General features: G+C 52.2%; 1 protein-coding gene across 5 annotated transcripts in view; it reads right to left on the bottom strand.

Moving 5' to 3' along the window:
* Positions 1-27,230, bottom strand: part of KLHL29 (kelch like family member 29) — a 294,180-nt gene that overhangs the window by 57,248 nt on the left and 209,702 nt on the right. For all 5 annotated transcript variants that reach the window (XM_019757277.2, XM_019757114.2, XM_019757347.2 and 2 more), the window contains 2 exons: positions 7,688-7,829; positions 4,224-4,736 (listed from right to left, as the gene is read on the bottom strand). In XM_019757277.2, the coding sequence (XP_019612836.1) occupies positions 4,224-4,736; positions 7,688-7,829 (655 nt within the window). The remainder of the gene's footprint in view (positions 1-4,223; positions 4,737-7,687; positions 7,830-27,230) is intronic.

Here is a 27,230-nt window from a genome sequence, read left to right as displayed (position 1 = left end):
TCTCTTCTGGTCTGGGGAGGGGGACCCTGGCTTTCCACCACTTCACTGGCTTCTTTCTCTGCTGAACTCTCCAGACCTGGGGCCACTGTCGACAGAGCAACTGTTTTCGGTGTTAAGCAGGCACAGTGCTATGTCTGTGGTTGCATGGAATCCTCTTCTATGCTCCATGAGGGTGGTACTATCACCCCATTTTAAAGACGAGGAAAAGCAGGCTCAGAGAGGTTAGGAGACTAGCCCCAGTCACACAGCTGTTCACTATGCCTCAAAGTAGCTTTAGCAGACCCTGTCTTTGCCACTCGTGGAGACTGGGGCAGCTGCTGTCTTAGCAGAAGGCGGCATGAGGACACAAAGAGCTGCATGGGGACAAGGGCCAGGGGCAAGGGTGGGAAGCGAGGAGATTTGGAACCACAGGAAGGGCTGGGCATACCCCACCATGTGGTTCTCTGGCCCTGGGAATCCTCATGGCCCCTCACCCTGAGCGTACAAAATCTAACGTCGGAAGAGACAAGCCTCCCTACTTCAGGTCAACACAGGCTTTACTTTTTGGTCCAGAAGCATGTGGGAGCAGGAGCAGCCTGGCATCTCTCAACCCGGATATGCAGGTGAAAGTACAATAGCTTTTCTGCAGCTCACCACTACTAGGCCCAGGGGCTGGGGCTTTACAAGGCCTCTAGCTACCCTCTTAGCCACCAAAAGTTATTTTAGGAAGAAGGTTGGGGATAGAAAGAAGGACATCAATAACATACCTCTGCTGTGACACACTCAGCTGGGCTCACATGGTATCGATACAGTGACAATAAACTTGGAGGTCTCAAGGCCTGAGGTTGGCTACCACCTCTGCCATGGATGAGCTCAGGGTTCCAATCCAACAAGACAGATGGCTCAGGTATTTTATAACAGGATTCAAATGGAACTAATTCTTTTTTCCTCCCTTATCACTTTGCACACATGAAATCTATTTTAATTAGTTTTCAGTAGATGATCTTAAAAAAAAAAGAAAGAAATCCCACAGATTGCTCCCACCCCCAAATAGTTCTTAGAGAAAGGAAGATTTATCTTGTAAGATTCTTAAGAAAATCTATATGTGCTCAATGCATTTAAATAACACTCATTAAAGTGAACTGCATGCAAGCTGGCTTCTCTAGTCACAGATGAGAGACAGTCGCTTGACCTATTGCAAATCAAAAAGCATTTCCACGACACCTTTATTTTTCAAATGGTTAAGTTTTAAATTAAAGTCCCAACACCCTTTTTGGGAAGGCAGACTAACACAAATAGCCCCAACTGAAATTTTAGCTCAGTCGATTGGAAGATAATTACAAGAAACAAAATGTGAAATTTTAAATCAGGGCACTAATGAAGTCTAAAAATACCAGTGGCCCATCCCTCTGGCTGGCAAGACCTGCTCTTTATGGATGGGATTTCTCCATAATTACTCAACCCCGTGAGAGGCCAGGTTGTCACGTCAAACAATAGTCGGAAAAATCACGGGACTTTAATGAGCTAGATCTCAAAGCGTTCTATGGTGGATCTTATTATAATCCTGGGCAAGGTTTCAAACAGTGAACAGGAGGAAAGGAAAGTTCTTTTTTTTGAAAGTGGAGTTCAGACTAGTGTTGATACCATCACGCAGTGCCTCCTGGTTCCCGCTTGGAGCCAGCTGTCTGTCATTTGGGAGTGTGAAATCAATTGGGCTCTGGAGATGTAAAATCCCGAGGGGCAAAATTAAAAGTGACCCAAATCCAAACCCACACGGTCTTGTCAGGAATATGATTCTCACATGGCAAGTTTCAAAGATTTGGTTTCAAAATTCGGTTTCTTATTTTTAAAAATATGCAGTTGTTTGACATTAGCTCTGACAGATAAATTATAGCTTTAGCAATAAAGGCTTTTAAGATTAGAAATGAAAGGAGAAATTACTTAAAAAAAAACACACAAAAAACCAACAAACCCACCCAGGCTTGAGTTTGGCAGCTTTTGTATGTGCCTGTTTCATTGTCTTTCTTCACCCCGAATGGAAGGGGATAAATCAGCTGATGAGGGCCATAAATAGAGAACTGAGTTAAATGTAATGTCTGGGGAAACAGCCAGCTCGCTGGCAAACTATGGAAGTCAGTGTGACCGGTTATTACTGGCTAGAGCTGGACGGATCTCATTGGCTCACAGAAGGTGAGGCTGTGGACACTTCCCAGGTCCATCCCATCCCTGGCCGTTACCTGAATCTACCCTATAGGGGTTGGAAGATGGAATCCCATCAAGGCCCCTCTTTCTTCTCCCCTTCTGTTCATGGGCTTGGACCCACCATAGAGGATGGTTCACATCCTCTGGCCTCACAAAGATTTTACAGGTGTGGCTTTGCAATGGTCTGCTGGCCCAGTGCACACAGGGGCCAGCAGGGGCCTGTCTCTACCACTGTGTTTTCCTGATCTTATGAACTCAGGTGTCTGATGATGATGACATGCACCTGGGTCTGGCAGCTTTGGGGCGGGGCATCCCAGTTCCCCCTAAGCTCTAGTACTACCTGAGCTAGTTACCTTTTTGCACAGAAGAAGTTCTTTTCCTAGATGCATGTCTGAAACTTGGCAAGTCAACAAGACCTTGCATCAGCCCTAGGAGGTTCTCGAGGTGGGTGTTATGCCCCCTGTGGTGGGGAAAAGGGAGCCCACCCACTGCCTCGGGCTTTGGCAAAGCCTTGGGAGCAGCTGGGGCACCCAGTGCCCACTGTGTCAGTATTGACAACATATAAACTGGGAGTAAGTTGTTTTTTTTTTCCTTTTTAAAGGGAGAGAGAGCTTAACCAAAACAATTCAAACAAAAAATCAATTTAGTCAATTTTTTTTTTTAAAAGATCTTAAATAAAGTGAGAGTTTACCAGAATTTAAATGTAATTTTCTATAATTTTGTCATTTAAAACTAGTGCTGATTTCCAAAACAAAGACAGTCAGGGCGCAATCAGATTGGGAATTAAACCCAATGAAGATCTAGATACAGCTTTGTTGTTGGGATGCTTGACAAGGCCTGAAAATTGCCCAAAAGGATAAAGATAGAGATTCAAGAGAGTGGGCTGGGCGGGAAAGACAATGGCTAGTAGGAGTCATTGTTTTGCTAAGAGGCAAGACCACCCCTTCCCTGGCCCCGAGATGCAATCTCAAGGGGTTGTAAGTAGGGAGTCTGAGAATGGTGCCCAGAAGTCCACACTTCCTAGGACCATCTACTCCGCCCCTTCCAAGTGAGGCCTGGATGCCCCAGCAGGCAGACTGCCCACCATGTACTCTCCTGCCTGCACCTGGGTCCAGGCCTGGCTGCCTTCCCTCTGCACTCAGCAGGAGCAGGACCCGGCTGATGGAGCTCTAACGGGATAGGCACATTGGGCAGATGGGCCCACCAACCTCACATCCGTGGCCCCTGGTCCTTGCGCCCATTCTGGACCCTGCTGGACAGACCGCTCACCTCAGACGGACAGCAGAGTGAGACCTATTTGCTGAGGCCTTTTGCCCTAACCCTCAGGCTGGGGGCTCATGTCCAGAGCCAGGTCCTGGTGTGCTCCCTCTTCCAGGCTCTGTTCTCAAGGATCTGCCTTGAAACCTGCCCTGGGGCTGGTGGGGGGGGGGCTTAATTGAAGGCTGAGCCTGGAGGTGCTCTTTCCTGGAGCCTCACAGAGCCACCCTTGGGTCCTTCAAACAAAAAAAACTCAACCGGCTCAGCTCAGGATGGTCTTCGAGTGTCTCCTGGGCCTCAGCTAACGCCTAGGGAGATGCTCTCATCTGATGGCACGGTGGAGGGTGCTATTCTGGGGAGGGACACAGACAATTCATATTCTCACTGTCCTCATGAGTGAAAGATGGAGGAGGCCCTGAAGGGATTGTTCCATGGAGTCCTAAGTGCAGCAGATGATTCCTGCTCATTCTACACTTGGCCTGGCCTTGGGCTCAGAGGAGAGAATGGCCCAGGGCTTGGGCTGGAGGCAAAAGGGCCCTGGACTTTACAGACTCTCCCCTCCCCTCCTGTTCTTGCCCACTCACATTCCCCTGTCTTCCTTGCCTCGTCTTCCTCCCTCTCCTCTGTCTCCTCTGTCTGAGGCCATGCTGTCTTAGGTGAGTCCATTAAGGGAGCTGCTGGAGAGCAGAGACCACCAAGGACCACACTCCTGTCCATGCTGTCGTAGTGACACGTGGGGAGGCACAGAGGCAGGCACACAGGGAGCATGTGGCAGCAGGACTTACCTTTGGGGTGCCCGGGATCGGTGAACTCATACTTCCCCACACCAATGGTCCGCAGCATCTGCAGCCCGTGGGCTGAGTCAGTCGTGGGGGGCCCATTGGTGGCAGGGGCACCGCTGGGGAGAGTGGCAGATGGCTGGGCTGGTGGTGGTGGAGGCAGCAGGGGCCCTGCCATATGGCCGTTGCCCACAGTGGTGGGTCCTGGGCGGGCCACTTGCCCTACACCAGGCAGTGTGGACACGGCCAGGGGCTGCGGGCTGGCATACAGGGCCTGGGCAGGCATGTTGACCACCACGCTGCTCAGTGGCTGAGAGGGCGGCTGTGGGAGCGAGTAGTGGCCTGGCATCAGCGGGAGCTGGGGCCCCACGTGTGGAGGCAGCGAGGGGGTCACCCCAATGACTGGGGCCTGGACGTTCACTGCCGGGCTGAAGGTGGGAGGCTGGGCCACTCCATAGGAGTGTGCGATCAGAGCAGGCTGGCTCCCGGCGGCCACCGTGGTCACCCATGGCCCTGTGCCTGCAAGGGAGACGGAAGAGATGTCATCTGCCAGTTACACATTCACTCAACAAACACCGACTTCCCCTGGCCCTGTCTGTGTTGGGTGCTGGGGTTACAGAGCTGGACAAGACACCTGTGCTCAGGAGCTCACAGAATAAGAATCTGTGATTACATTCGCACAAGATAAGTGCCTTAGGAATACATGAACAGATGGCAGTGAGGGCTCCGAGGAGGAAACACAATCTGCCTCAGAGAGGTTGAGATGGAATAAAGTAGAGAGAAAAAAGTGGAGGCCTTCCAAGAGATCTGAGTTCAAATCTTGGCTCTGCCACTTACTAGCTAAGAGCCCTGGGCAAGTTGCTTATCTTCTCTGAGCCTTATTCTTCCCATCTGTTAAATTGAACTAGCGACACCTACCTCACAGGTCTCCTGGGAAGAATCGAATGAGAAAACTTATTTGAAAAAACCCCCACAAAAACTAGCAGAGTATCTAGCATATGTTAAATGTTCCATAGATACTGGTGTTTTTCCTTTTTTTCTGGAGAATCACTGTGTGAGAAAGGACGGGAATGAGAGCTGGATTGTGTGGATAGGTTTTTGCTGGGCAAGGCCAGGGCACCAGGGCCTGAAGCTGTGCAAGGGTCCTGTGGTGTCGGAAGGGAGAGCTGGGGGTGTGCGCAGTGTGGGAAGGTTGGTGGGGGCTGCTCTCCACAGTCTTGCTGGCGGGGGGATGGGGTGGGGTGGGGCGCAGTCTGTGTCCTGCGTGACCTCTGTTCTGCATGGCTAGCCCTGGGGGAAACATGAGAAGTCCATTGTGGCCATTAAGGAAGTTGTGGCTGAACAAGGAAGTCCAGACATGCCTCCTGAGACCCAGTACAAGATACAAGACCAGTGCCCAGGTCAGGCAGAGAAGGGCCCTGGGCCTCCTGAGCTAAGCTGACATTGAGGTGAGTCAAGCAGGCTTGTGAGTGTGACTGGGAGATACAGTGACAGGCAAGGCCAGTGTGGGTTGCCTCTGACTGAATGAGTGTGGCTCTAGGCCTCTGTCACCTGAATGTCACCTTGATTTTCATGATGCCTCTGGAGTGGCAGTGTAGATTGAAGTCAGGGAGCTGAGGAAGGAGAGTGGGGGCCAGGGGGGACTCTTAGGACCACGAGCCCCAGAGGCTAGGAGGTGGGGCTGGGAGTTCCCTTTCAGGAACAAGATTGCAGAGTAGGGAGAAACCAAGACGCAGAGTGACTATCAACCACCAGTGGGCGCTGTCCCTGAGAAGTGGTCCAAAGAGAAAGCCACTGGGCCTGGTGGTGGAGAGCCCGCCTTGGAGTCAGACAATGCTTTAGTGCTGGTTCTGCCCTCACTAGCTGGTTGACCTTACGCATAAGCCTTCCTGAGTCAGTTTCCTCATCTGCAATGGGACAATAATAGCACCAACTTCACAGGGTTGCTGTGAACATAGAGACGATACACAAAACAAGGCCCATAGTACATGTGCAACAAATAGTTCTGATTTTGATAACGAGAGAGGTTGGAGAAAACTAGAAGATGGCAAATGTTGGGGAAGCAGTGCCAGAAAGATTCTAGAATGGGGGATTCTGCTAAAGGGGATTTTGCAAGATTCTGCTAAGGGGGATTATCCCCCAGCCTGAACAAGAGGAGGTGATGTCACCGTGGGCCAGCCTGGTGTCTTAAGGACAAGGCATGATCTCCTAAGCTCAGTTTTCTCTAGGATTAGTAGAGAGCCTGGAAAAATGCATCAGAACTTGAGAGCACAGCTGGCGAGATCTCAGATAGCTCTGTGGCGAAGATACAGAGATGCTGTGCCACGGAGCTGACTGATTTATGAACTGAGGAATGGCGCAGAGGGTGCTGGAGACCTGGAGAGCTGTTTCTAGTGATGTGCACCAGGCCCTGCTCACTGTTTTTACCAATGATTTGGATGATGATGTGGGAGACATTATGACTAAATCTGCAGGTGACATAGTATTAGCGCAGGTCAGCAATAAAAGCAGGAATCTAAGACAGCCTGAGTCACTCAAAAAGATATTGCTAAGGTCTTGCCCTTGGGTCTTCATACCCAGCTGCCTTAGCCAGACTATGAAGGGATGGACAGGGTGCGGAGTAGCCACGTGACAGTACTGGGTTCCTACTGTTGGGACCGCATGTGGTGTGGCTACCACCAGAACAGGAGTAAAGTAAAGCTGCAGTGATGGAAGCAGAGGGGCTGAAAGAAGGAGGTGCTGGGCGGACCGCACGTGGGTTGTTTGTGTTGGGATCTGGCAGTTGAGCAATGCAGAGATCAGAGCAACCCCTTCACAGGTAAAAGGATTGAAACCATGGACTGAGGGGCGTGGCCGATGGTCTTGGGGTGTTTATCATGCAGAAGACTTGCAGCGGGAAGGGAAGAGTGGAGTCTCCAGGTACGGGCTGTGGTACAGAGAGCCAAGCAGATGTGTTCTGTGTATCCTAAAAGGAGGTGTGGGACCAATGGGGGGAAACAGGCAAGGCTTTTGTTACGGTCACAGCTGTTCAAAGAAGGCCGAGGGTGCTGTCGGAGGTGGAGGATACCCAGTCCCAGGGATGCGGAGCACCCCATCTTCAGGTAACTGATGGCGAGGCAGAACCTCATTGCAAGGTGTGACTTGAGAAACTGGTTACGAGTCAGAGTACAGAGGTTTGGAAATCACTGGTGATTCAAACCCTAAGTAAGTTCAAAGTTACTCTTCCCATGTCATTCTCGCTCGCTTGCCCTCCCAGATACTTTCTTGAGTAGCAGAGAAAGGGGGTAGAGACACAGATACTGCCCAGGAAATTACACACAGTGCCCCCACCCCCACCCCAATGCACCCTGACGTCTGGTCTGCTGAAGGCCAGTGGGTCAGGACCTGCTGAGGAGCTGGGGCACCCAGGAGGCCGCTAGCACCTCTCCCAGCCCTGGGAGTAGGTGTCTGTCCACGGAGGAAGTACATACCTGGATTGTCGCTCTCTCTCATCTGTTTGGAGGGCGGCTCATCAGTGTCCCAGGGCGTGGACTGATTGATGGGTGTCTGCCCCCACCGGATGCTGGTCGTAAGTCCCTGGGACTGACTGTCCGCTTTGGAGATGCCTGGGGCCTGGGGAGAAGCAGAGCAGAAGGGTGAGCACAGCTAGGCAAGGGTCCTGCCCTGGGATCTACCCACTGAGCAGTCCTGCTGCCTGAGCCATGGGTCAGAGGCAGAGCCGTGGCCCCACACCCAGTCCCACGGGGGAATCACAAAGCCTTTTGGCACAGGAGAAGCAGCAGTGACCTCTGCTAAGCTCCCACTTCCAGGAGCACCCAACCCAGTGCCTCCCTGGCCACCCTCTGCAGCTGGGTGGCACCTAAGCTCTCCACCCAAGCAATCACAAAGGAAAGAGAGTTCTGTGCTGTGAGATGTGAAGTTCCCTTAGCCCTTGGATCATTAATAAACTGCCACAACATCCATGGGCATGTGCTGAGCACCAACTGTATACTCAGCCCAGGCTCAGTGCTACCATATGCCTGGCCCCTTGACATGTGAGAGAACGGCTCTCCAAAGTTCCACCATCAGGCCCTATTCTGCCCTCACAGCAAGGCCCCAGAAGTCCCACTCCAATGGAGGAAGCATGGGGAGGGTGGGGGCTGAGGCTGATGAAAGGACAGTTCCAATCCTGCCACCAAGGCTGGAAGACAGGGAGCAACTTCACGGGGACCCTCAGCTCAGGAAGGAGGCAGGCTCCCTGCTTTAGGATCTCAGTTTCCTACTTAGATATGTAGATTAATGAGCAAATGAACCTCAGGGTGAAAACAACTATTAGGACAGCATTGGTCTCCCTGAGCTACAACCTCAACCTGGGATATTATATAGTCATTAAAAATCATATTTACTAAGAATTCTTAATGAGATGGCAAAATGCTTACACTATAATGTTAAGTGAGAAAAGCAGGACATAAAATGACACCAATATAACCTCACCGTGTAAAACAGCATATGCAAGAGGGAAAGAAGTAAAATGTTAACAGGGTTGTTGTTCTCAGGTGAGAGGATTATGGGTAACTTTTATTCTCTTGTCTATGCTTTTCTGTATTTGCCAAATTTTCCACTAAGGCCATTACCATTATTATAATTATAATATCAATAACAAAAATCCAGAAAGAAGGTCGGAAAGCCCAGGACTGGCATAACTGGGATGTGAGGGGGTGTGGATCTCAGCAGAGGTGGTTTCAGGAGCAGTGCAGCTACAGCCCAACCAGTTTTGGTGTGAAGGGTGAGGTGAGGTGAGGTGAGGTGGGGTGAGGTGGGGGCAGAGACGTCTGCCCACTGGGGACAGTCACAAAAGGCCAAAGGAGCACCAAGGGGCATCTGCAGGCCTTTCTTAGGTGAGGGCCATGGTCCTCGTGACTTCTGATGGAAGCTGATCCAGTGACCCAGCTGGTGGGGGGTAGTGCCCCCTACTGGGCCTCTCTGACCAGCAGGATTTTCCTGGTCCCACAACAGGCCGACTCACTGGAGAGTAGAGTGGGGAGGGCAGACAGCTCTTACTGGGGCTTTGATGCCTCATGCAGATGACAGCCAGCTCCTGCACTAGGCCTGCTGGGAGGAGGAACCGAGTAGCCTCCCACTAGGACTGTAGGATGCACTGAGCTAATTGCATTAGGCTGCACTTTATCTCTGGCTTGCATTTGAGATGCTTCACATCTGTGAACAGAGCAGGAAACAAAGAGTGAATCTCCTGAGGAAGGAACAATTCAACAGACAAGCCTCCTCATCAGAGGCTCCTGTCCCATTTCTGTCTTTGGGACAGATGGGAGCTTGGGGTGCATAAGGGGGTTTGGGATTAGCCACACTCACCCAAAGTTGTACAGAACTTGTGGAACAACAGTGTGGCTTTTACAGCATTCTTTAACTAGAAAGTGTTCCAGTGTGCCCTGTCTGCAGCCGCTCTGTATTCCCAGATTCTTGGGGTGCTGGTGGGTTCAGAGGCACAGAGGTTTCTTCCTCATAATAATCAGAGCCATGGGAGGGGGGAGCCTTGCGATGTCCCGTTCAGGGCCCCGTTTGGGTGTGAAGTTTGAAGGTGGAGACCCCAACCTCCTCACCAGCACCATACTTTACTGGCAAGACAGAAACCTATCCTGCCAGTAGGGGGCGCTGCAGCCCCTCTCTGATGCTGCCGGTTCCTGGAGGCCTCCCAGGCCAGAGACAGGTTTGATTCTCAGGGTCCCACCTTCGCATTTCTCCCCTGCTGAATCAGCATCCAGACCCCAGCCTGGTGGTACCTTGACAGGGTAGGGGAGGGCTCTGGGAACTCAGAGGCACTGGGCCTGGCCCTTACAGCAGGCAGTGCTGCCAGCAGAGGTGGCTGGGGTCTCCTCCTCCAGAGTGGATAACCGGATGCTGAACTCTCAAAACTTCAGGAGTTCCGGTTTTCACCTTAACATGAGGGAGTTTCTGAATTTGAAAAACAGCAGAGTTTTCCAAGGGCTCAGGCCTTTGGTTCCAAAACACTCCTGCCAGCTTGATCTCTTGTGCCTCTGTTGGTTAGCTGGTTTGTGCAGTAAACAAGCACTGGGTTCCTGCTTTGTGCCTCGCCCTGCCCAAGACACAGGGGATGCTAAGTGATGGAGACTCAGCCTGTCTTGAAGGGGCTGCTCTCAGCTCCCTTTGCAAACTGTGACCGAGTTAGACTCCAGAAGGAAGCCGGGGGCTCTGGGGTGTGGCTACAACAGGCCTGCTGTCTGGCTATGTCTTTAATGAATATTACAAGCAAGTCCTTATGTACAAGAAATTTGTTCTGCTGTGAGAAGGAAAACAGTCTTTTTTATTTTTTTCCTTGAGGAAAGATAAATAAGGCCACTTGTACTCTACTCCACACTAGCAGCTTCTGAAGCTATGAGCAACTTTCAGTTCAGGAATTTTTATTTATTTTATTAAAATAATGACACGAACATTCCGTCCTCTACTCCCTCCAGAAAAAACATGGACATGGGTTGCGTGCTTTGCCCTTTGCCCAGGCGCCTGGGCGCCCAGGTGGGAGAGGAACGTCTGGTAACGTGAGTCAGCCTGGCCTGACCAGAGCCCCTCCTCCTGCAAAAGGCTTCAGGTCCAAAGTAAACCCCCAGTCCTGACTTCTGGAAGCTTCTGGGGGAGTATGTGTGGGTGCAGCTCCAGCTCTGAATGTAGCTCCTGCTAAGCCTTTCCCCCAGGGTCCAGAGCTCCAAGACTCCACCAAAGGCTCTCCAGGCTACCCCCAGCCTAAATGCCAGGGCTCCTGGGGTTCCACCTCTCAGCAGGGGGCTGTCCGGAACACGAGAATGCCACAGAAACCAACCAGGAGAACAGCTCAGGCTGGAGGAGGAAGGCGGGGGAGCCTCCCCTCTACCCTGCCACTGCCATTGTCTGGGACAGCAGTGAAGCCACCCAGACATTTGGCCTTTCCCCAGTGTTCCTGGCCATGCTTCTGCTCCTGTGACATGATGGCACTTGGCAGAAAGAGGAAGACGAGGAGAGCCCTCCTCCTGCCTGGCACCAAGAAGTGGTCCTATCTGCCCGTCATCTGGCCAGAGCGGGCTTTTCTCTGCTTCCCTTTAATGAGATGCTAATGGCATGCATCATTAACGCAGCAGCTTTTAAACCCCGAGCTCTTGTAAATTTTCAAAGGTCACACTTTTACGGTGGCTGACAGCATCCTGCTTCTTTCAGCAACTGAAGAACTAAAGACCCTGATCCTTAATGGATGCAGCTCTGTGAGGCGGTGGCATGGGCTGAAGCATCTGCTGGTCGGGGGGCTGGGAACCTCCACCCTGCAACAAGCCTCCCAGGGCCCCCGAGTTGTGCTCTACCAGCTTGGGGAGGACCAGTTACATGCCGCCCACAGAGCTACACCGGGGCCTGCTCCATGTAGGGGAAGGTGTGTGGGGCCGCAGGTGGTGCACAGTGTGGAGATGCCCGACAGAGGGGGAGGGAGGCCGACACCACTGGGGAGGCAGAGGCACTTTTCCTCCCACAGACAACCATTTGCTTACCCGGCTGTGCACCCATGAAACGGGTTTCACCCAGAGGGGCTGTTTTTCCTAATTTGTCCACCCAGAGGGAGCACCTTTTTCTGCTTTCCACAAAGGTGCCATACAGGCCAGCAAAGCCCCAGTGGTCAGGGGTGTTTGAAAGATGAAGGGATGAGCCTCTGCGGGGCCCTCACAAGCCTCACTTGTCCTCACCCCCAGCCCTGTGCCCAGGACCATCGCAGTCTCTGCCCGCTGCCTTTCAGGCTGTACTGACTCTGCACTGGCAGGCCAGCTCCACAAGGGCAGGGACCCAGCACAGTGCCTGGCCCAGCTGGTGCCTGGCATGGTGTAGGTGCCCAGGGAATGAATACGGGCAGGGTCTCTGGGCTACAGTGCTGGCCAACAGTAGGAACATGCAGCACTGGAGGTTCACAAATGTGTGAATGCAGGGAGTTCACTTAGGAAGAGTGAATAACGTGGGTAATGAACAGAGGTGTGAAATAGCTTGGTGTGCTTGGGCAACGTGATGCAGGGGAGATGAGATTTCCAGCCTGGCAGCCTCATGTGCGGGGACCCCCACCACCACTGCCCTGGATGCTGCTGGAGGCTTCTCAGAGGCCCAGTGCTGCAATCCACTGCCCCCCACTGATGTGCCTGAGTGTTATGGAAGATGTGGGATGCTGAGGTTGACACCGGCCTCTGTGGGGTTAGGGGACCACCCAGGAAAACCAGAACTCAATCTTTTCCATCGTTTTCCCAAGAAGATCAGAAGAGGGTGAATCCCTGGAGCCTGAAAGTCAGGGAGGGCTTCCAGAAGAGATGGGGTGGTGTTGGGCCATAAAAACTAGGTAGGATCAAATAAGGCTGATGGATATGGGCTGACGTCGCCTCCAAAGGACCCCACAGCAGCTAGTGTGTTTCCAGTCCACATACATATGACAGAGTCAGGCTCTGTGGGCCTCCTCTGCGGGCAATGGCAATGCCAGCACACATGTCCTGGTGATGACCCTGCCTCTACAGACTAGAACCTGTAAGCTATGACACTGCTGTCACTTGTGTGGTGCTGACAGGGATTGCCTTCTGCTGAGTGTCACTGAGTACAGCCTGCCCCATCCTTCACAGTAATGAGCCCCTCCCCTTCAGGGAGCAGAGTCCCCCAGCCCTCACCTCAGTTTAACTGGTCAGAAAATGCTTCCATGCTCACTCTGGGCCAGACACCCAGTGGGATGCGATAGGGCTGCACCACGGATGTGTGAGGATGACACAGCCTGGGAGAGTGACCATAGGGAACAGACCCACAATGTTGTGACACTACACCAGCTCTGGGCCTAGCCTTTTAAGTGGACTCATAGCCTCTGCCTTGGTCTCTCAGACCCTCCAGACCAGACCAGCGATCAGATGAATACCACTGAGTGACCAGTCAACACCATGGGAGCTCATATGGTCCAGCCAAGCCCTCCCAGAGTGTCTGTGCACAAATATGGGAGATATTATAAAACGTTGTTTAAAGACACTAAAAAAAATGGATACACAGTCTACTGTATATATTGAAAAATAGGAAAAGATCAAAAGTCATTTGTGTGTTGCTCTTGACATATAAATGTAACAGTTTTATATGTATCCCTTGGTGTTCCACAGAGGATCAGAGGCAGCATGACTATAGCAGGGGCTGTAATTACTTAAATGCGAAAGCTAAAGTTAGCGCAGTCTCTCCCTAAGCACACCCCAGCTGGGTGGGGGTAGGAAGGGGCCTTGGATGAAAACTGAGAAGCCACAGGGAAGACATCAGTAGTGGGGGACTTGGGTCGGACTGCACTCTGAGCTTGATTGGCAGATCGATTTTTGTCTCACGATGCCTGTAATTTCCACCTAATTTGGGAAAGACAAGCTTTGGTGTGACACCCCCACACCCTCTGGCTCTGGATTCTGAGGACTCCTTTTGGCAAGGGACTGCTGATGTGACCTGAGTCCTGCAGTGGACCTTTGGCATCTTTTCTGACTTGAGATGGAAGCCAGAAAACTTGCGCTGCCAGCTTCCCTTGCAGTTAGAGCACAGGCCTGTGCCTGCCTGCTCCAACACACTTGGTGAGATTTCGCTCTGGAAGTTGAGCAACATCAGGAAGCCGGCACAGCTCTGAGTCCACACTCTTCAGAGGCTGATGGCAGAGGCACACGAATTTGGGAGCATGCAGATGGTGGAGACTCTGGGTCTGGTATTAGTGGTGAATGCTGTCATTTTCTTTTCGTTCTAACTCTGGAGAGTCCTCAGGGCTCCTCTGAGAACAGCAAGAGCAGGATGCCACACAGCCTCTAGCATAAGTGGATATGCTCGGGGACCTCCAGGCCCTCGGGCACCATATCATAGCGGCTGCCAGCGCTAGGACTGAGCATAACTGGGCAGGCCACTCACTGCAGAATGGACGTGTCACTTCCTTTTCAGCACCCCTCCCCCCCAATGCAAGGCACTTAGGTCTTCATAGTGGACCTGTGAGGACTGACGGAGTCCAGATTTTTGTAAACTTATTCTGACTGGTGTGTTGGGGTTAAGTGTGGGAACCTCCCAGGGGCCCTCGCACTACAAAGGTGAAGCCCCAGGAAGGCAATTCTTACTTAAAGAAATGGTATTCTAATGGTGGACATTCAGGATTGGGGAAGAGCTATTTTGGTGTCTGGGTTTTTTAGATTATAGCTTACAGGTTTATACACCTAGGACTGGCAGTTTATCAGCGAAAGCACTGATTCCAAGGTCACAGAGGTAGAGGATCCACCACCTCTGTCACCTCTGTCATGTCTTCAACATGAATGTGTATAAGTTATCTGGGGGGGAGGGGCATTGTTAAGAATGTAGGTTTCTGAGCCCCACCCCCAGAGCTTCTGATTCAGTAGGTCTGGGGTGGGAGACCCCAAAATGTGTCTCTTTAGGTAGTCCATGGACCTTATTCTGGGGAGCAATGATGGTCTTGATGTTCAAGCTCTCAGGCCCCTGTGCCTGGAAGGGGGGGGACCACCCGGGCTGCAGCTGCTTGGCAGGTCCTGACTGGGACAGACTTGTGGGTCTTGCTCATGGGGCTCCTAGGCACCAACTCTTGGGTCATGCTGTCTTCATGGACTCCTGTTCCCAGCCCAGGTTTCAAGGGGGCAGAAGGACATGTTGACAGACATCAACGCTATAAATCTGTGGCCTCTGGGAAGAGCAAATGACATTTATGGGTCTCCCAGTTCTCATTTCATGATTGTTACTGAACTACAAACAAGAGAATAATTGCAGTTAAATTCCCACTTGGGGCCAGGGGAAGCTCTCCGGAGCCCCCTCCTGCCCTCATTAACGAGGCTGCCCTCTCTGGCCCCCTGGCCCCAGGCCGGCGCCCTCAGCCTCCCCTTTGGAGCAGTGCCATAATGTGCTCTGGAGCCCGATGAAATTTCTAATAATACTAACCAATGATGTGTTAAATTGAGACACTTCTGGCTCACATGCCGGAAACTGCACCGATGGTTTAAAGGACCAGTGCTTACCTTTCTCTATCAATTTGCTGCTAAATTACTGCTTTCAGAGCAACTTACAGAAAAGTAATTCTTTATTTAAATTTTAATTTCAATCTTGTCATTTTAAATATATATTCAGATTCCAATCATATTACAGAATATGATGATGTCTCTGGAGGGCAAGTGTTTCTGCTGGAAGCCTGGGTGGGACAGAGGATATGATGTGGGGAAGGGTGACGGGGGCCAGTAAGGAGAGAGCCGCCCCAGGGGACAGCTTGGCCAGCGCAGCCATGTGCTGGGGTGGGAGACAGAACTGTAGAGTCCAATGGTCGGCCTCTAACCTGGTCCTGTGATCCCACATTTTGTGTCCTGCCCCGAGGGCCCCTGCAACCACTTCCTGTGCTATCATTCTCACCATAAGGACCCAATAAGCCCCAACCATAAATAGATACCAGGCACAGATGAGATGAGGCTGCCTGGCCTGCCGCCATCCTACTGGCTCACATTTATTGAGCACCTCCTACGTGTTCTCACCTTCATTTTACACAAGAGCGTAATAAGGCCTGGAGCTGTACAATAATAGGTAGAGCATGCCAGACTTGGGACTCTAACTCAGGTCTACTCTGCCCTAAGAGGCGCTCTGGGACGTTCCCAGGCCACCTCTCTCCAGTCCACCCCCTGCTGTGGCTGACAGCCCCATAAACAGGCTTAGTCATATCAAGACCATGTCCACACTACCCTATTTGGGGAACACTTGGTGCCCCCTCACCCCCCCCGCGGTGCCTACAGGAGTGCCAGCCACAGCTTCTCCTTCCCAACTGGGCCTCCTGCTCTGATCCTGACAGCATGCTAGGGCCAGGGAGCCAGACCCAGAGGGCTTTCATCATTTCCTCTAAACCTTCAGACCCCCAGGCCCTAGGCCACCACTGACGGGTTCCCCCAAACACTGCCACTGTGGTCTTGCCCCTCTCCACTGGGGCTAGTTCTTCAGTCTCTGACCAATGCAGCACAGACTCACACCTCCACGCCTCTCCAAAGCTGGCAATGCACTGCAGGGTCCACCCTTCACATCCCCTCTCTCTTCAACACTCTACTCCCTCTCCCCCTCCTTTCTATCAGCCCCTTCCCCTTGGCTTTCCAACTCAGGGACTGAAAAACTCCTTGTCTGACCAGTTCACCAGCCGTTCCAGCATCTATCTGCTTTCTCTCCTTCTTTCATGGTCATCCTCACCATGAGGGATCAGGACACCTGCTATTCCACTCCTGTTACCCCTCAGCTTTCACTTTGTAACTCTTCCCACCCCTGCACTTCAGTAAAACCATCACCTTTAAATGAGTCACCTCAGTCACCTTTGACGCCAAATTCGGTTGCACTGGCTTCCTCCGTCTTCCCTCTTGAAGCTCCCTTCCCTTCTGTTTCTGTAACAATGCTTTTCCTGGTTTTCTGCCTCTTTCGGGCTCCTTGTCTGTGGTGTTCACTGGCTTCTCTTGCCAGTTCTCCCACGTGGACATACATGCCCCAGGGCTCATGCCAGGCCCTCCCTCTCCCTCTCTCAGGTCCTGCTGGGCCCTATCTTCTTTCATAAGTATTTTTGTGTGTGGTAGCCATTGTCTTTGACAGGACCCAGCTTCCTATAGTATTCTGCAAGTATATTTGCTTTTCCGTTTTCCAACATCAAAGCCTGTACCTTAGAGAGGTTTTTTTGCTGAAAGTTCAGAACAGATAGCTCCCCTGCAAATGCAAAGCAACCATGGCTGGGGATGCTTTGTGCATCATGCTCTCTCGCAAGCCCTGTCCAGGTCCTCCCAGCCCCTTCCTCCAGACCCTCTCCCAATGGATGGGCCTTGTGGACAAAAGAAATGATAAATCTGGCAGAACCTTTAACTGAAAGCTTTCAACTTTCCTCTGACAACTGTCAACGGAAAACTTCTTAGTCCCATTTCCAAGTAACTTTTCATCCATTACAAAACCCACAAAATTTTCAAAGGGGCTTTGAAATAAGATCACCTAGAAAAAAAAAAAAAAAGCCCATCACAAATGAAAGTCTTTGAAAAGAAAGAGGCCCTTTCCTGTGCTTCAGCTCCCCTCTGATAGCAGTTTCCCTTTCATTCTGCTGAAAGGTGCAGGGCAGGCCTGGCCCTCAGCAGACGCCTGTGATGTGAGGAGCGAGTGGCCCAGACGGACAGATAGGGACGAGGAGGAGAGTGAGGGGCACCTGCTCGCAGAGCTGGAGTGCGTCTCTCATTGTCCCCTCTTCAATCGGCGCTCATGGCTTCCCGACAGCCGTGGGCCTTGTAACCTGTCCAGCCTGCTCAGAGGCTCAGACGCCCTGCCTATTCTCACTCACCTCAGCATTTGTGACAACGCAGCTTCCTCTAGACCACAGCGACTCATTTTCATTCTTGTTGTCATAGTGGGCGGGAAGGTAGGCATGGCAAGAGCAGCCCTGTTCTGGCCTTTGATGGGACATTCCTCAAATGCTGGCCCTATAGGCGGTGACTCTGGGACCACCCCTTGACCTCCCAGCCTCAGAGCCTGTGACACGCCCATCCTTCCCAGGGTCACCTCTAGACTCACAGACACACATTAGACAACAGCCATTACTGGGAGCCTTTGTTATTTGCGGATTTGAAATCCTCAATGAATCTGGTGAGGAAGAGTCCTCTGTGCAGGGGAGCTGAGCTCGGAGTTGGTGTGGGGACACATGTGGGTCCCTTACTGAACTATGTGAGCTCCAGTTTGGCCCTCAGAGGCCTACACGCTGAGTCCCCGATATTAATGTGAAACCCAGCTATGGAGGCCTTCCCGGAAGTGGTTCCTAACCAGTCAGGGGAAGCGGCTTGGTCAGGCTGGCCTGGCCCCTCTGCCCCTCAAGGCCCTCCCAGGCCTGCCCTGGAGGGCATTCTAGGATTAACTGAGCCCGTATTGGGTGCAAGACCCCGTCCCACCCCCGCCCCGGAGCCAGAAACAACCCAAGACTGAGTCCCCGCTGATTGTCTGCACTCCCTCGGGGTTCCTTCTTCAACAAACACCTAACACTCCGACTAAAGCCCCCCGCAATCCACCTTCGGTGGGCCTCCACAGAGCATTTCTTATTTTTATTACAGACAAAGGCTCGCAGGAGACAAGGAACAGTTCTAATCTCTGAAGCCTCTGCTGTGTGACTCACACAGCCGACTCTGAGTGGGAAGTCGACTGAGCGCTTGACTCTCACGCCCGGCAAGGCGGTCCTGAGACAGACATCTTCAGCGACCTCATTAGAGGCCTAACAAGAGAGAGGATTGTGGCAGGGTCACCCCGAGGTCAGGCAGGACAAAGAAACACACGACGCAGCACAAATGTCCCTGTGAGGAGGCTTCTCAGACAGGGCGGCACAGCTGAAGGAGCTAAAATAGTTTTACTGCCGGGACTTGAAGACTCTCTGAAGCAAGACTGCACCCGAGCGTGCGTCTCAGGACTGGAGCCAGGATTCCAATGCACAGCGGGGCTAGGAGCTCTGTGGGACTGACCAGGCCTGCAGTGGCATATTCCAGAAGCATGCAACGAGGGCTCGGGTTATGTCTTGCCAGCTCCCTGGTATCCTTGCTCTGCTCAGGCTCTCTGTCATGAGACAATGTTTGGCTAGGCAGGGTCCTGATGGAGAGGCATGTCCTTGGGCCACAGTCCAGCTCAGCTCCCTTAGTTCAAAATTGAGGTAGTTCAAGGGATTTTTTTTTTTTTTTTTTTAAAGAAAATGGCACCATTCAGAACCAGCCTGTCTCTTCAGGCTTTGGAGAGTTTGCTGGGGCAGATTCTCTCTAAACTCACTGAGGTCCAGGTGCAAGAGAGAATGTGGTAGAATCCTTAAGAAATGGTGGAAGAAGGAGGGAGACACAGGGAAGCAGCCCTCTTGGATTGATAGACAGACAGGCTTCTCTTCCTTGGCTGTGACATTGGAAGAGAAGTGGGGTTCTGGGTGACCAGAGCTGTGTAAGGCTCTGCCTTGCTTGGCAAGAGGATGGGGCAGCCACTGTACCAACTTCTGGGGCCATGGGGCCTAGTCCACGATGGAGAGGGCTGGCAGACTGTCTGTGAGGCTTTCCAACTATGTTGCTTGCCATGGAGCCGTGGGTCAGGGAGAGGGGACCCCAGACAAACACACTGTATTGATGCCCCTTCCTTAGCAGTGGCTCAGACTGCCTGGGTCAAGGCTTCCTTCCCTTCACTTCCTTGCAGCACTGCTTGGCTACCACAGCTCCATCTGTTCTGTGCTGGGGACCATCGCCTTCAGGTGCATCATTCATTCATTCATTCATTCACCCCATACTTATTGAGAAACTAGACTGTACTGAATAGTCTCTTGTCTAGGGGAGCACCCAGGCTAATGGAGGAAGCATAATCATAACGGCTAATACATATTGAACCCTGAGCTATGCCAGTTTATAACTCTCAAGACCCAGGAGTTTTTTGAAGCCAAGGTCAGTGTATCCATCTCCATTCCCCACTGTATTAGTCACCTCAGCTGCCATAACAAAATACTGTAGAATGGGTGCCGTAACAGCAGAAAGTATCACAGTTCTGGAGACTGGAAGTCTGAGCTCAGGGTGCCAGCATGGCTGGGTTCTGGTGAGGGCCCTCTTCCTGGCTTGTGGACAGCTGCCTTCTTGCTGTGTCCTCACATGGCAGAGAGAGAGAGAGAGAGAGAGAGAGAAAGTTCTAGTCTCTTCCTCTTTTATAGTCCTATCGTGGGGGCCCGATCCTCATGCCCTCATCTAATCCTAATTATCTCTCAAAGGTCCCATCTCTGAATACCATAACAATGGGGGCTAGGGATTCAACACATGAATATGGGTGGGATTCCATCCATTGTACCCATATAGCATGCATACAGTGGGTGCAATGGAAATGCTTGCAGAGTTCAGTGGAGGCCTATCTGTCTGTTGTTTGTCTGCTCCACCTTGTCCACCAGACCCCGGGGAGGGGGTGATTTCATGGCGGGACACCCATCAGCCTGACAAATGTACGACTGGTCCTCCCACTAGCTGAGCTCTAATTTTCTGATGGTTTGCTTTTTTCCTCTCACAACATAATCTCCATGATCTCTAGTCTTTCCCGAATGCTGTCGAAAGGCTTGTTGTATTTATCTCCGGAGAATGTGCCGTGCCCCTGTGCAATTTTCCATTGTCATGGTTCATTTTAATTTCCTCTAAGGCTGTTGGCCACTCTCGTGTTCAGAAATAGCTTGTTCCACTTAATAAAAGCGCTTAAATATGCAGACACGAGAAGTTTCCTTGACTTGCTCCTAAACATCACAGTAAGTGAAGTGAGTTGCACACTCTGCATCGTGCTGTTAGGCTGAGTGCAACATGCCAGGTGGCTTCCAGGAAGGAGAAGCTTGGATTTCAAGGTGCAGGGCAGAGCAGGACCCAAGAGCTTCTCTGCTGGAAACCCAGCCAGCTTGGGTGGCCACACGTTGCATTGTCTGGCTGACCCCACATGGGTCTCCTAAACTACCTCCCCTTCCATAATGACCAGAGCTCTGGCCTGGCAGATGGAAGGTCTGGGTTCGAGTGTGCTCCACCTCTAATTTGCCTTGTGACTTTGTACAGGTCATTTCCCCTCTTGGAGCCCCTGCTTCTTCATCTATAAAACCAGCATGATAATTCTTCTTCAAAAGACTGATTTCAGCAAGGAGTGGAAATCCCCTGCTTCCAGGGCCCAGCATAGAAGCGAGGACAGAGCAGGGGCTCAGCAAATAGCAGTGATTATTACTATGAGGGGACCCAAGAATGCAACAAGGATGCCGTGGCCAAGACAGGGTCCCTCTTCACCATCAGTCCTGTGCGGGTTGCTGGGGCCAGAGAATCCCCCACAGGCTGTGGTTATCAAGGGGCACAGAGGGCAGGAGAGCAGGCGGGATCCTGATTCACACACCACAGCTATGGGAAGCCTAGCTGTTTGGCCATGAGACCAAAGCCAGGGCACTGCAACCTCTGCTGGCAGCTGATCTGAATTGCAGGTCAAGGTCGTAGAGCTGTGCTGGGCTTGTAGACCCCAATAGCCAGGTGCAGAGTCATAGGGCACCCTTCCTTGGCTTAAATAACAATAATTAGGAGCCAAGAGTTTAGGGTGACTAGTGGATGGGAACAGGAAGAGGAAGGCACGGGGCACTGACTCAAAATTCCTCATAGAATCGCAGCTGAAAGGCTTCTGTTTTCTTAGCTCGGAAAGCCAATTCCTTCCCTGTGGTGCTTGGCAGGACACTGAACCCTCCTGGCCCTACAGAGAAACCCTAAGCTTAGCTCTGGGTGGAGGTGGGGGTGGGGGCAGGCAGGGCAATACAATATTTTGGGTCATAAGTGCCCCAGAGAGGGATGTTCCAGGCAGCCATGTGCAGCTCACCCTCCATGCCAAGGGTCCCTCACAAGAATCACTTCTGGGGGCTGTAAATACCCCCCAATAAGCCCAGCCCCCTCACTCAACTTCGTTTAGGTCTGGCAATGATATCACCACTTACACGGCTCAGGCAGGGTTAATGTACCGATTCACTTGAGGTCACAAATATAAGTCAAGAGCAGAGATGGGGGGACCCTCCAAACCTAGACCATGGTCACGGCCGAGCCTGCAGCTCCCTCCTTCTGCATGTGTCTCCTTCTGAATAGAAGACTCCAACCACCCACACTGTCCATGCTCTACAATCCTGCCACAATCCTGACAACACACACTCACACAGGTGCACAGCGGGCGCACACACACACCCTCCTACTTAGGGACCAAGCCCACACACGTGCCTTCACACCTGCACAAATCCACAGAGCCACAACCTGCTTGGGCTCTGGGGGACCTCCAGCCCCCACAGGACAGGAGATGCTGGCAGGCACTCCCACTGGCCCCACAGAATCTTTTCTTCTCCAACGGTTCTGAAACACGGAGTCCCCCATGGCCACTTTGAGCGTCCCTCCCAGATACTTTTTTCCTAAACCCGCTTCCAGTCTGACTCACTTCAGTTTTAAAACAAGAAAATATCAACAAACACAATGGAGGGAAACAGATGGTAACAATTACAGGAGAGAGAAAGTAGAGCTGTTTCCTCTACAAGGGCAGGCAAACATATTGTCCCCAGACAACGCACCGTCCCCGGCCACTACTGTGGAACCTGGGCACAGGGCTCTCAGGGCCGTTCCCACTGTGGGAGATTGGCCAGCCCTGGACAAGCCACAAGGGCGCCAAGCACCACCGGCAGGCCCACTGGAACCTGGCAACGGCCAGTTCTCCAGGGAGGGAAGGACAGGAGTTCCAGCACATTCCAGGCTACCTCACTCCCTCTGACGCCCGCCTGTCTGAGGCCTGAGACCTGGGTGGACGGCTGCCTTGCCTGCACGCGGGGCCCACTGTGACCGGCATTCACCACCTCCTCACGTCACTGTGAGGCCGCCTGTCTCACTCACCAGACTTTGAGCTCCTAAGGGTAGGAGGGTTTCTCACGGTGGACAGTAGTTGGAGCCAGGCTGCCTGGTTCAAATGGCAGTCCTGCCACTTACAAGTGGGGTGAGCTGGGGCAGGCTAATGGACCTCTCTGTGTTGTCATTTCCTCACCCCTCAAATAGAGATAATTCTAGAACCGACACCATGGGATTATCCATTCACATGTGCCAAGGACTTAGAGCAGTGGCTGGTGCACGTGGGTGCTCTGTCTCGTTATGTCCCAGGCAGAGCTTCTTGTCTGGCACTCAGCATCGGCAAGGCCTGCTAAATGGAGCGGTGAGGAGGCAGGTCCTAAGCTGTGCCCTGAGGGACGGACGGGGCATTCCAAGCAGGGGAAGCCATGCAAAAATTCAGGGCTGAGAAGATAAGCCCTGATGTTGGTATTGGGTGCCTGAGCATCTGGGAGCAGATGGCTAGGCCCAGGGTCCTGACATGGAGTTGGCCACATCTCCTGGGACCCGCCCTTTGTCCATCCGTTGTGGTTGGAGTAGGACAAGGGCTCTGCCCTCCAGCAGATCAGATTGGTGGAGAGACAGGCAAGGAAACAGGACAGGTGTAAACCAGAGAGACCAAGTGCTGTGTCAGAGGGGGTCACCTACCTCAGCGGAGTGGGTTTGGGAAGGCTGCCTGGAGGAGGGGCTGAGTCCGGAGTGACAGGAAGAGAGGTGTGGGGGTGGAAGGAGGGGTGCTGTGAATTCTGGGCATAGGAAGTGCGATACCTGTGAGGATCAGAGCAGCAGGGAACTCAGAGTGAGGGATCTGAGTCATTACTGGAGCGCCTCAGGCAAGGATTTAATGTCTCTGAGCCTCAGTTTCCCCACTTGCACAATGTCCCATCCTTCTCAGGCCTGTGGGGTGTGTAAATCAGGTTGGTTGACTGCTAGCACGCCGAGGTGTTCACTGCGGGGGCTGCTGTGAACCTGACTTCTGGACGGGGCTTTCTCCCAAGTGTCCTGTTCTTAGACACATCCAGACACACAAGCTGTCACGTGGCATAAACGCTCCCCAGCACAGTGATCACAACTGTCCTCTCACTGCTCTGGACTGAATGTTTGTGGCCCCAGAATTCCTATGCTGAAATCCTAACCCCATGTGATGGTATGAGGAAGCAGGACTTTGGGAGGTGATCAGGTCACAAAGGCAGAGCCCTCATGCAGGGGATGTTTGCCCTTACAACAGGACACACGAGAGCTTGTGCCCCTCTCTGCTTTCTGCCATGGGAGGACACAAGGAGAGGTCGTCAGTCTGCAACCTGGAAGAGAGCTCTCACCAGAACCAGACCGTGCCGGCCTCAGCCTCCCAGCCTCCAGAGCGGTGAGAAAATAATTTCTGTTGTTTATAAACCGCCCAGGTTATGGCACTTGGTTAAGGCAGCCTGAACTGAGACAACACATAGAGCCTCCCACAGGTTCACATGCAAGGGTAACAGAGACCCTAGCTGGCACGCACTGTATGCCCCAGACCTCCCCTTTGCTTACAGCTGGGTCTCTCTCTCCCGTCTCCCGACTCTGCTGAGCCTCTAGCCTATGGGGGTCTGCAGGGGCCGCCCCCATTCCAGGGCCCTGGGTAAGGTGGGCTGCCTTTACCCACCACAGCGTGACATGATTCTGGGCTCATTCTGAGTGTCAGGCAGACACAGGCTGCAGAAGCTCCAGGATGAAGGGGAGGAGGGTGTATTTTATCCCTCCTCACCCTGCACCCCCGCACCCCCAGGCCTGTTACTCACAAATGCGAATCAGGCAGCTTGTGTGATAAGCACTCCCAACGTGGAGAGGGGAGACGTTGTGCTACATACTATCTTGGCAGCTTCTTCTATTTTAAAACATATTGATGCCCCATCTCGTTCTCTTGGGGGGACTCAGCATTTTCAACTTCTTTCCAGTCTGTCCATTTCCCGGCTTGAAAGAGTCTGTTCTGGGAGCACAGGGACAAGCACAGTCCTGCCCTCTAAGATGCTGCAGACACCACTGCTGTTTCTTCCCCTGCTCTCTGCCACGCCGTCCCCAACTGGGCGTCAGGAGGCCTGGGCTCTGGGTGACCTGGACAAGACCCTTTGCCCCTCTGGGCCTCATTTATAAAACGGGCACTTAGAAAACAGCAGCCATCTTAGCTGTCTCTGCGGTGCAATGTGTGCCTCAAGCTGCCAGCTGACGAGCACCATTTACAACAACGTCCCACTCACTCCCTGAACGCTGGTCCCATGACGGGGATCTGGCTTCCCATGCAGGTCTGCCCACGTGGGTAGTTCCCATCATCCATGGCACACGTTGGCCTCTGTTTGTACATCCATCTCTGTGGGCTTGGCTGTCTCTCTTTAAGTGTTGGTGTTTCTCAGGATTCTAGAATGTTCTTCTCATGCTTGCCTCTCCCACACCCGGATGGCATCCTGCTCGTGCTTCTAAACTTAAATATTGCCTAATTGCCAAATCTTTGCCCTCTTTAAATCCCAGATCCCACATATTCAAATGCTGACTAGACATCTGCACGCGGATGCTCTGCTTGTATCTCAAAGTCACCGTGTCCACCATTGGATTCCCAATCTCTCCCTCCCCGACCCAGCCCAGGTCTGTTCCCTCTGCTGCATGCTCTGTGCCAGAGCTGGCCCCGCCACCTGCTGTCAGCTTTCACAGCCCCTCTCGCTCCCACCACACTCCCCACCCACCAGCAGCCTTGCTGATGCTGTCCTCCATACTTCTCTAGCAGTGCTGGCCACCCTGTCCCCTTACACATGCCTTCCACCTGGCTCCCTTGTCCTTTGTGCTATAGACAGGTTTTTCCTAAGATGCAAATATGACCATGTCACTCTTCCTTCTAAAACCCTCCGGTACCACAGACTAAGGGGTCAAGTTCAAATTCCCTGAGGTGGTTCCCAAAGACCCACTGGCCTCCTGGGCACCAGCTCTCAGTCACTCCTAGCCTGGCACTTCAGTCTCACCTCCATCCCCTAATTGTAATTCCTATGTAGTCACCTGTCTCACCCTAGACCATGAGTTCCTTGACGTCGAGACTGTGTTTTATCTCCATGGTACACAGTGCAGTAAGTCTTCCCTTGTCAATAGGTTCTGTGACTTTCAGGTGAAACCACGTATAACAAAACCAATTTTACCGTAGGCTAATTGATAGAAACAAGAATTAAGTCGCTATGTTATCTCATCAGCATGCTAACTAAACGATGTTGAATGAAATGCTGTTATTCGAGGACCTGCTGTAGTTGCTCGGGAAAGGTCTGAGAAGTAAGCTGACAGGGAAGCGTGTCCATGCTGCTCTGAGAGGGTGGGGTGGGTCAGTCTGGCCTTAATGCAGTTGTTGGCTTCTGCAAGGCCCAGTCATGCCTCCATCTCTCTCTTCCTGGTACGATTCCAGGGCAAAGTGAGCTTCGAGTCCTTTCTAATCAAGCTGTCAATGGTAGTCCTGACACCCAGCATTGATTTTTTGCCAAAGGGGAGGAGGCTTCCCCTCGTGGTCTTGTGTCCTAGTAGTCGGTTCATATTTTTAGACAATATCTCTTGTGTCATCAGACTGTGGCCTGCTTCAGTGACCCTGGAACCGGGCTTTCTAAAGCCAGTGTCAGCGCTTCTGTCACTGGGATGCTTGGATTTCTAGAGGCGCCGCAGCCACGGCCTGCATGAGTGGGCCCATTTCCCTAAGCTATGTCTCCCCATTCCTCCAGTCCCTTGGAGGTCCCAGGCCCCTAGGAGAGCACCTAGTGATTTCAAAATATTCCACTGGCCCAGGACAGGACCAAGCGCTTAACACTGCAGAAGTGAGCCCTAGCTCTTAGTTCATCTGGAGATAACCCCATGTGTGATGCATTAGGCTCAGAGCCTCACTTGCTGTGGGGAAAACCACAGACCTGTTATTTGAAAACATTTCATTCACATTTCCTTTTCCCTTCTTGCAGGGGGTGAGCAGAGGGGTACGCACTGTGTCTGGGGACCAAGGAGCAGGGGCTCTGGCTGGAACCTGCCACCGGCAATAGAGAGGCTTCCCTTTCCTGGCTGAGGAGCTGCAACTGTTTTGTCTCCCGACAACCACAGGTTTGGTCCAGGTACAGGTAGCAGGCAAGAGGCTAGAGAGCAGAGTCCCACAGACACAGTTACTATACATATGTGGTTTGCCAAGTTGTGCCCTGGCAAAGGGTCATGTCCATTTGGAGGGGCAGCTGTGGTGGTTAATTTTTTGTGTCACCTTGGCTGGGCCATGGCTCCCAGATATGTGATCAGACACTATTCTGGATGTTTCAGTGAGGGTGTTTTGTGTAAGATTAACATTTAAGTCTGTGGACTTTGAATAAGCAGATTGCTCTCCTCAAAGTGGGTGGGCCTCATCCAATCAGTTGAAGGCCTAAATAGAACAAAAGACTGACCTCCCCTGAGCAAGAGGGAATTCTGCCAGTAGAAAGCTTTGAACTTTGAACTACAACACTGACTCTTCCCTGGGTGCTCAGCCTGATAACCCACCCTGAAGAGTTTGGATTTGCCAGCTTCCATAATCACATGAGCCAGTTCCTTAAAATAAATATTATATGTAACATTTAATCAATATATAATATATAGTATTTTT

This window comes from Rhinolophus sinicus, linkage group LG05, assembly GCF_036562045.2.
Source record: "Rhinolophus sinicus isolate RSC01 linkage group LG05, ASM3656204v1, whole genome shotgun sequence".
NCBI classification, from domain to species: Eukaryota; Metazoa; Chordata; class Mammalia; order Chiroptera; family Rhinolophidae; genus Rhinolophus; species Rhinolophus sinicus.
Note: the sequence above shows the minus strand (reverse complement) of the source record. Positions and strands in the feature narration are given on the sequence as shown.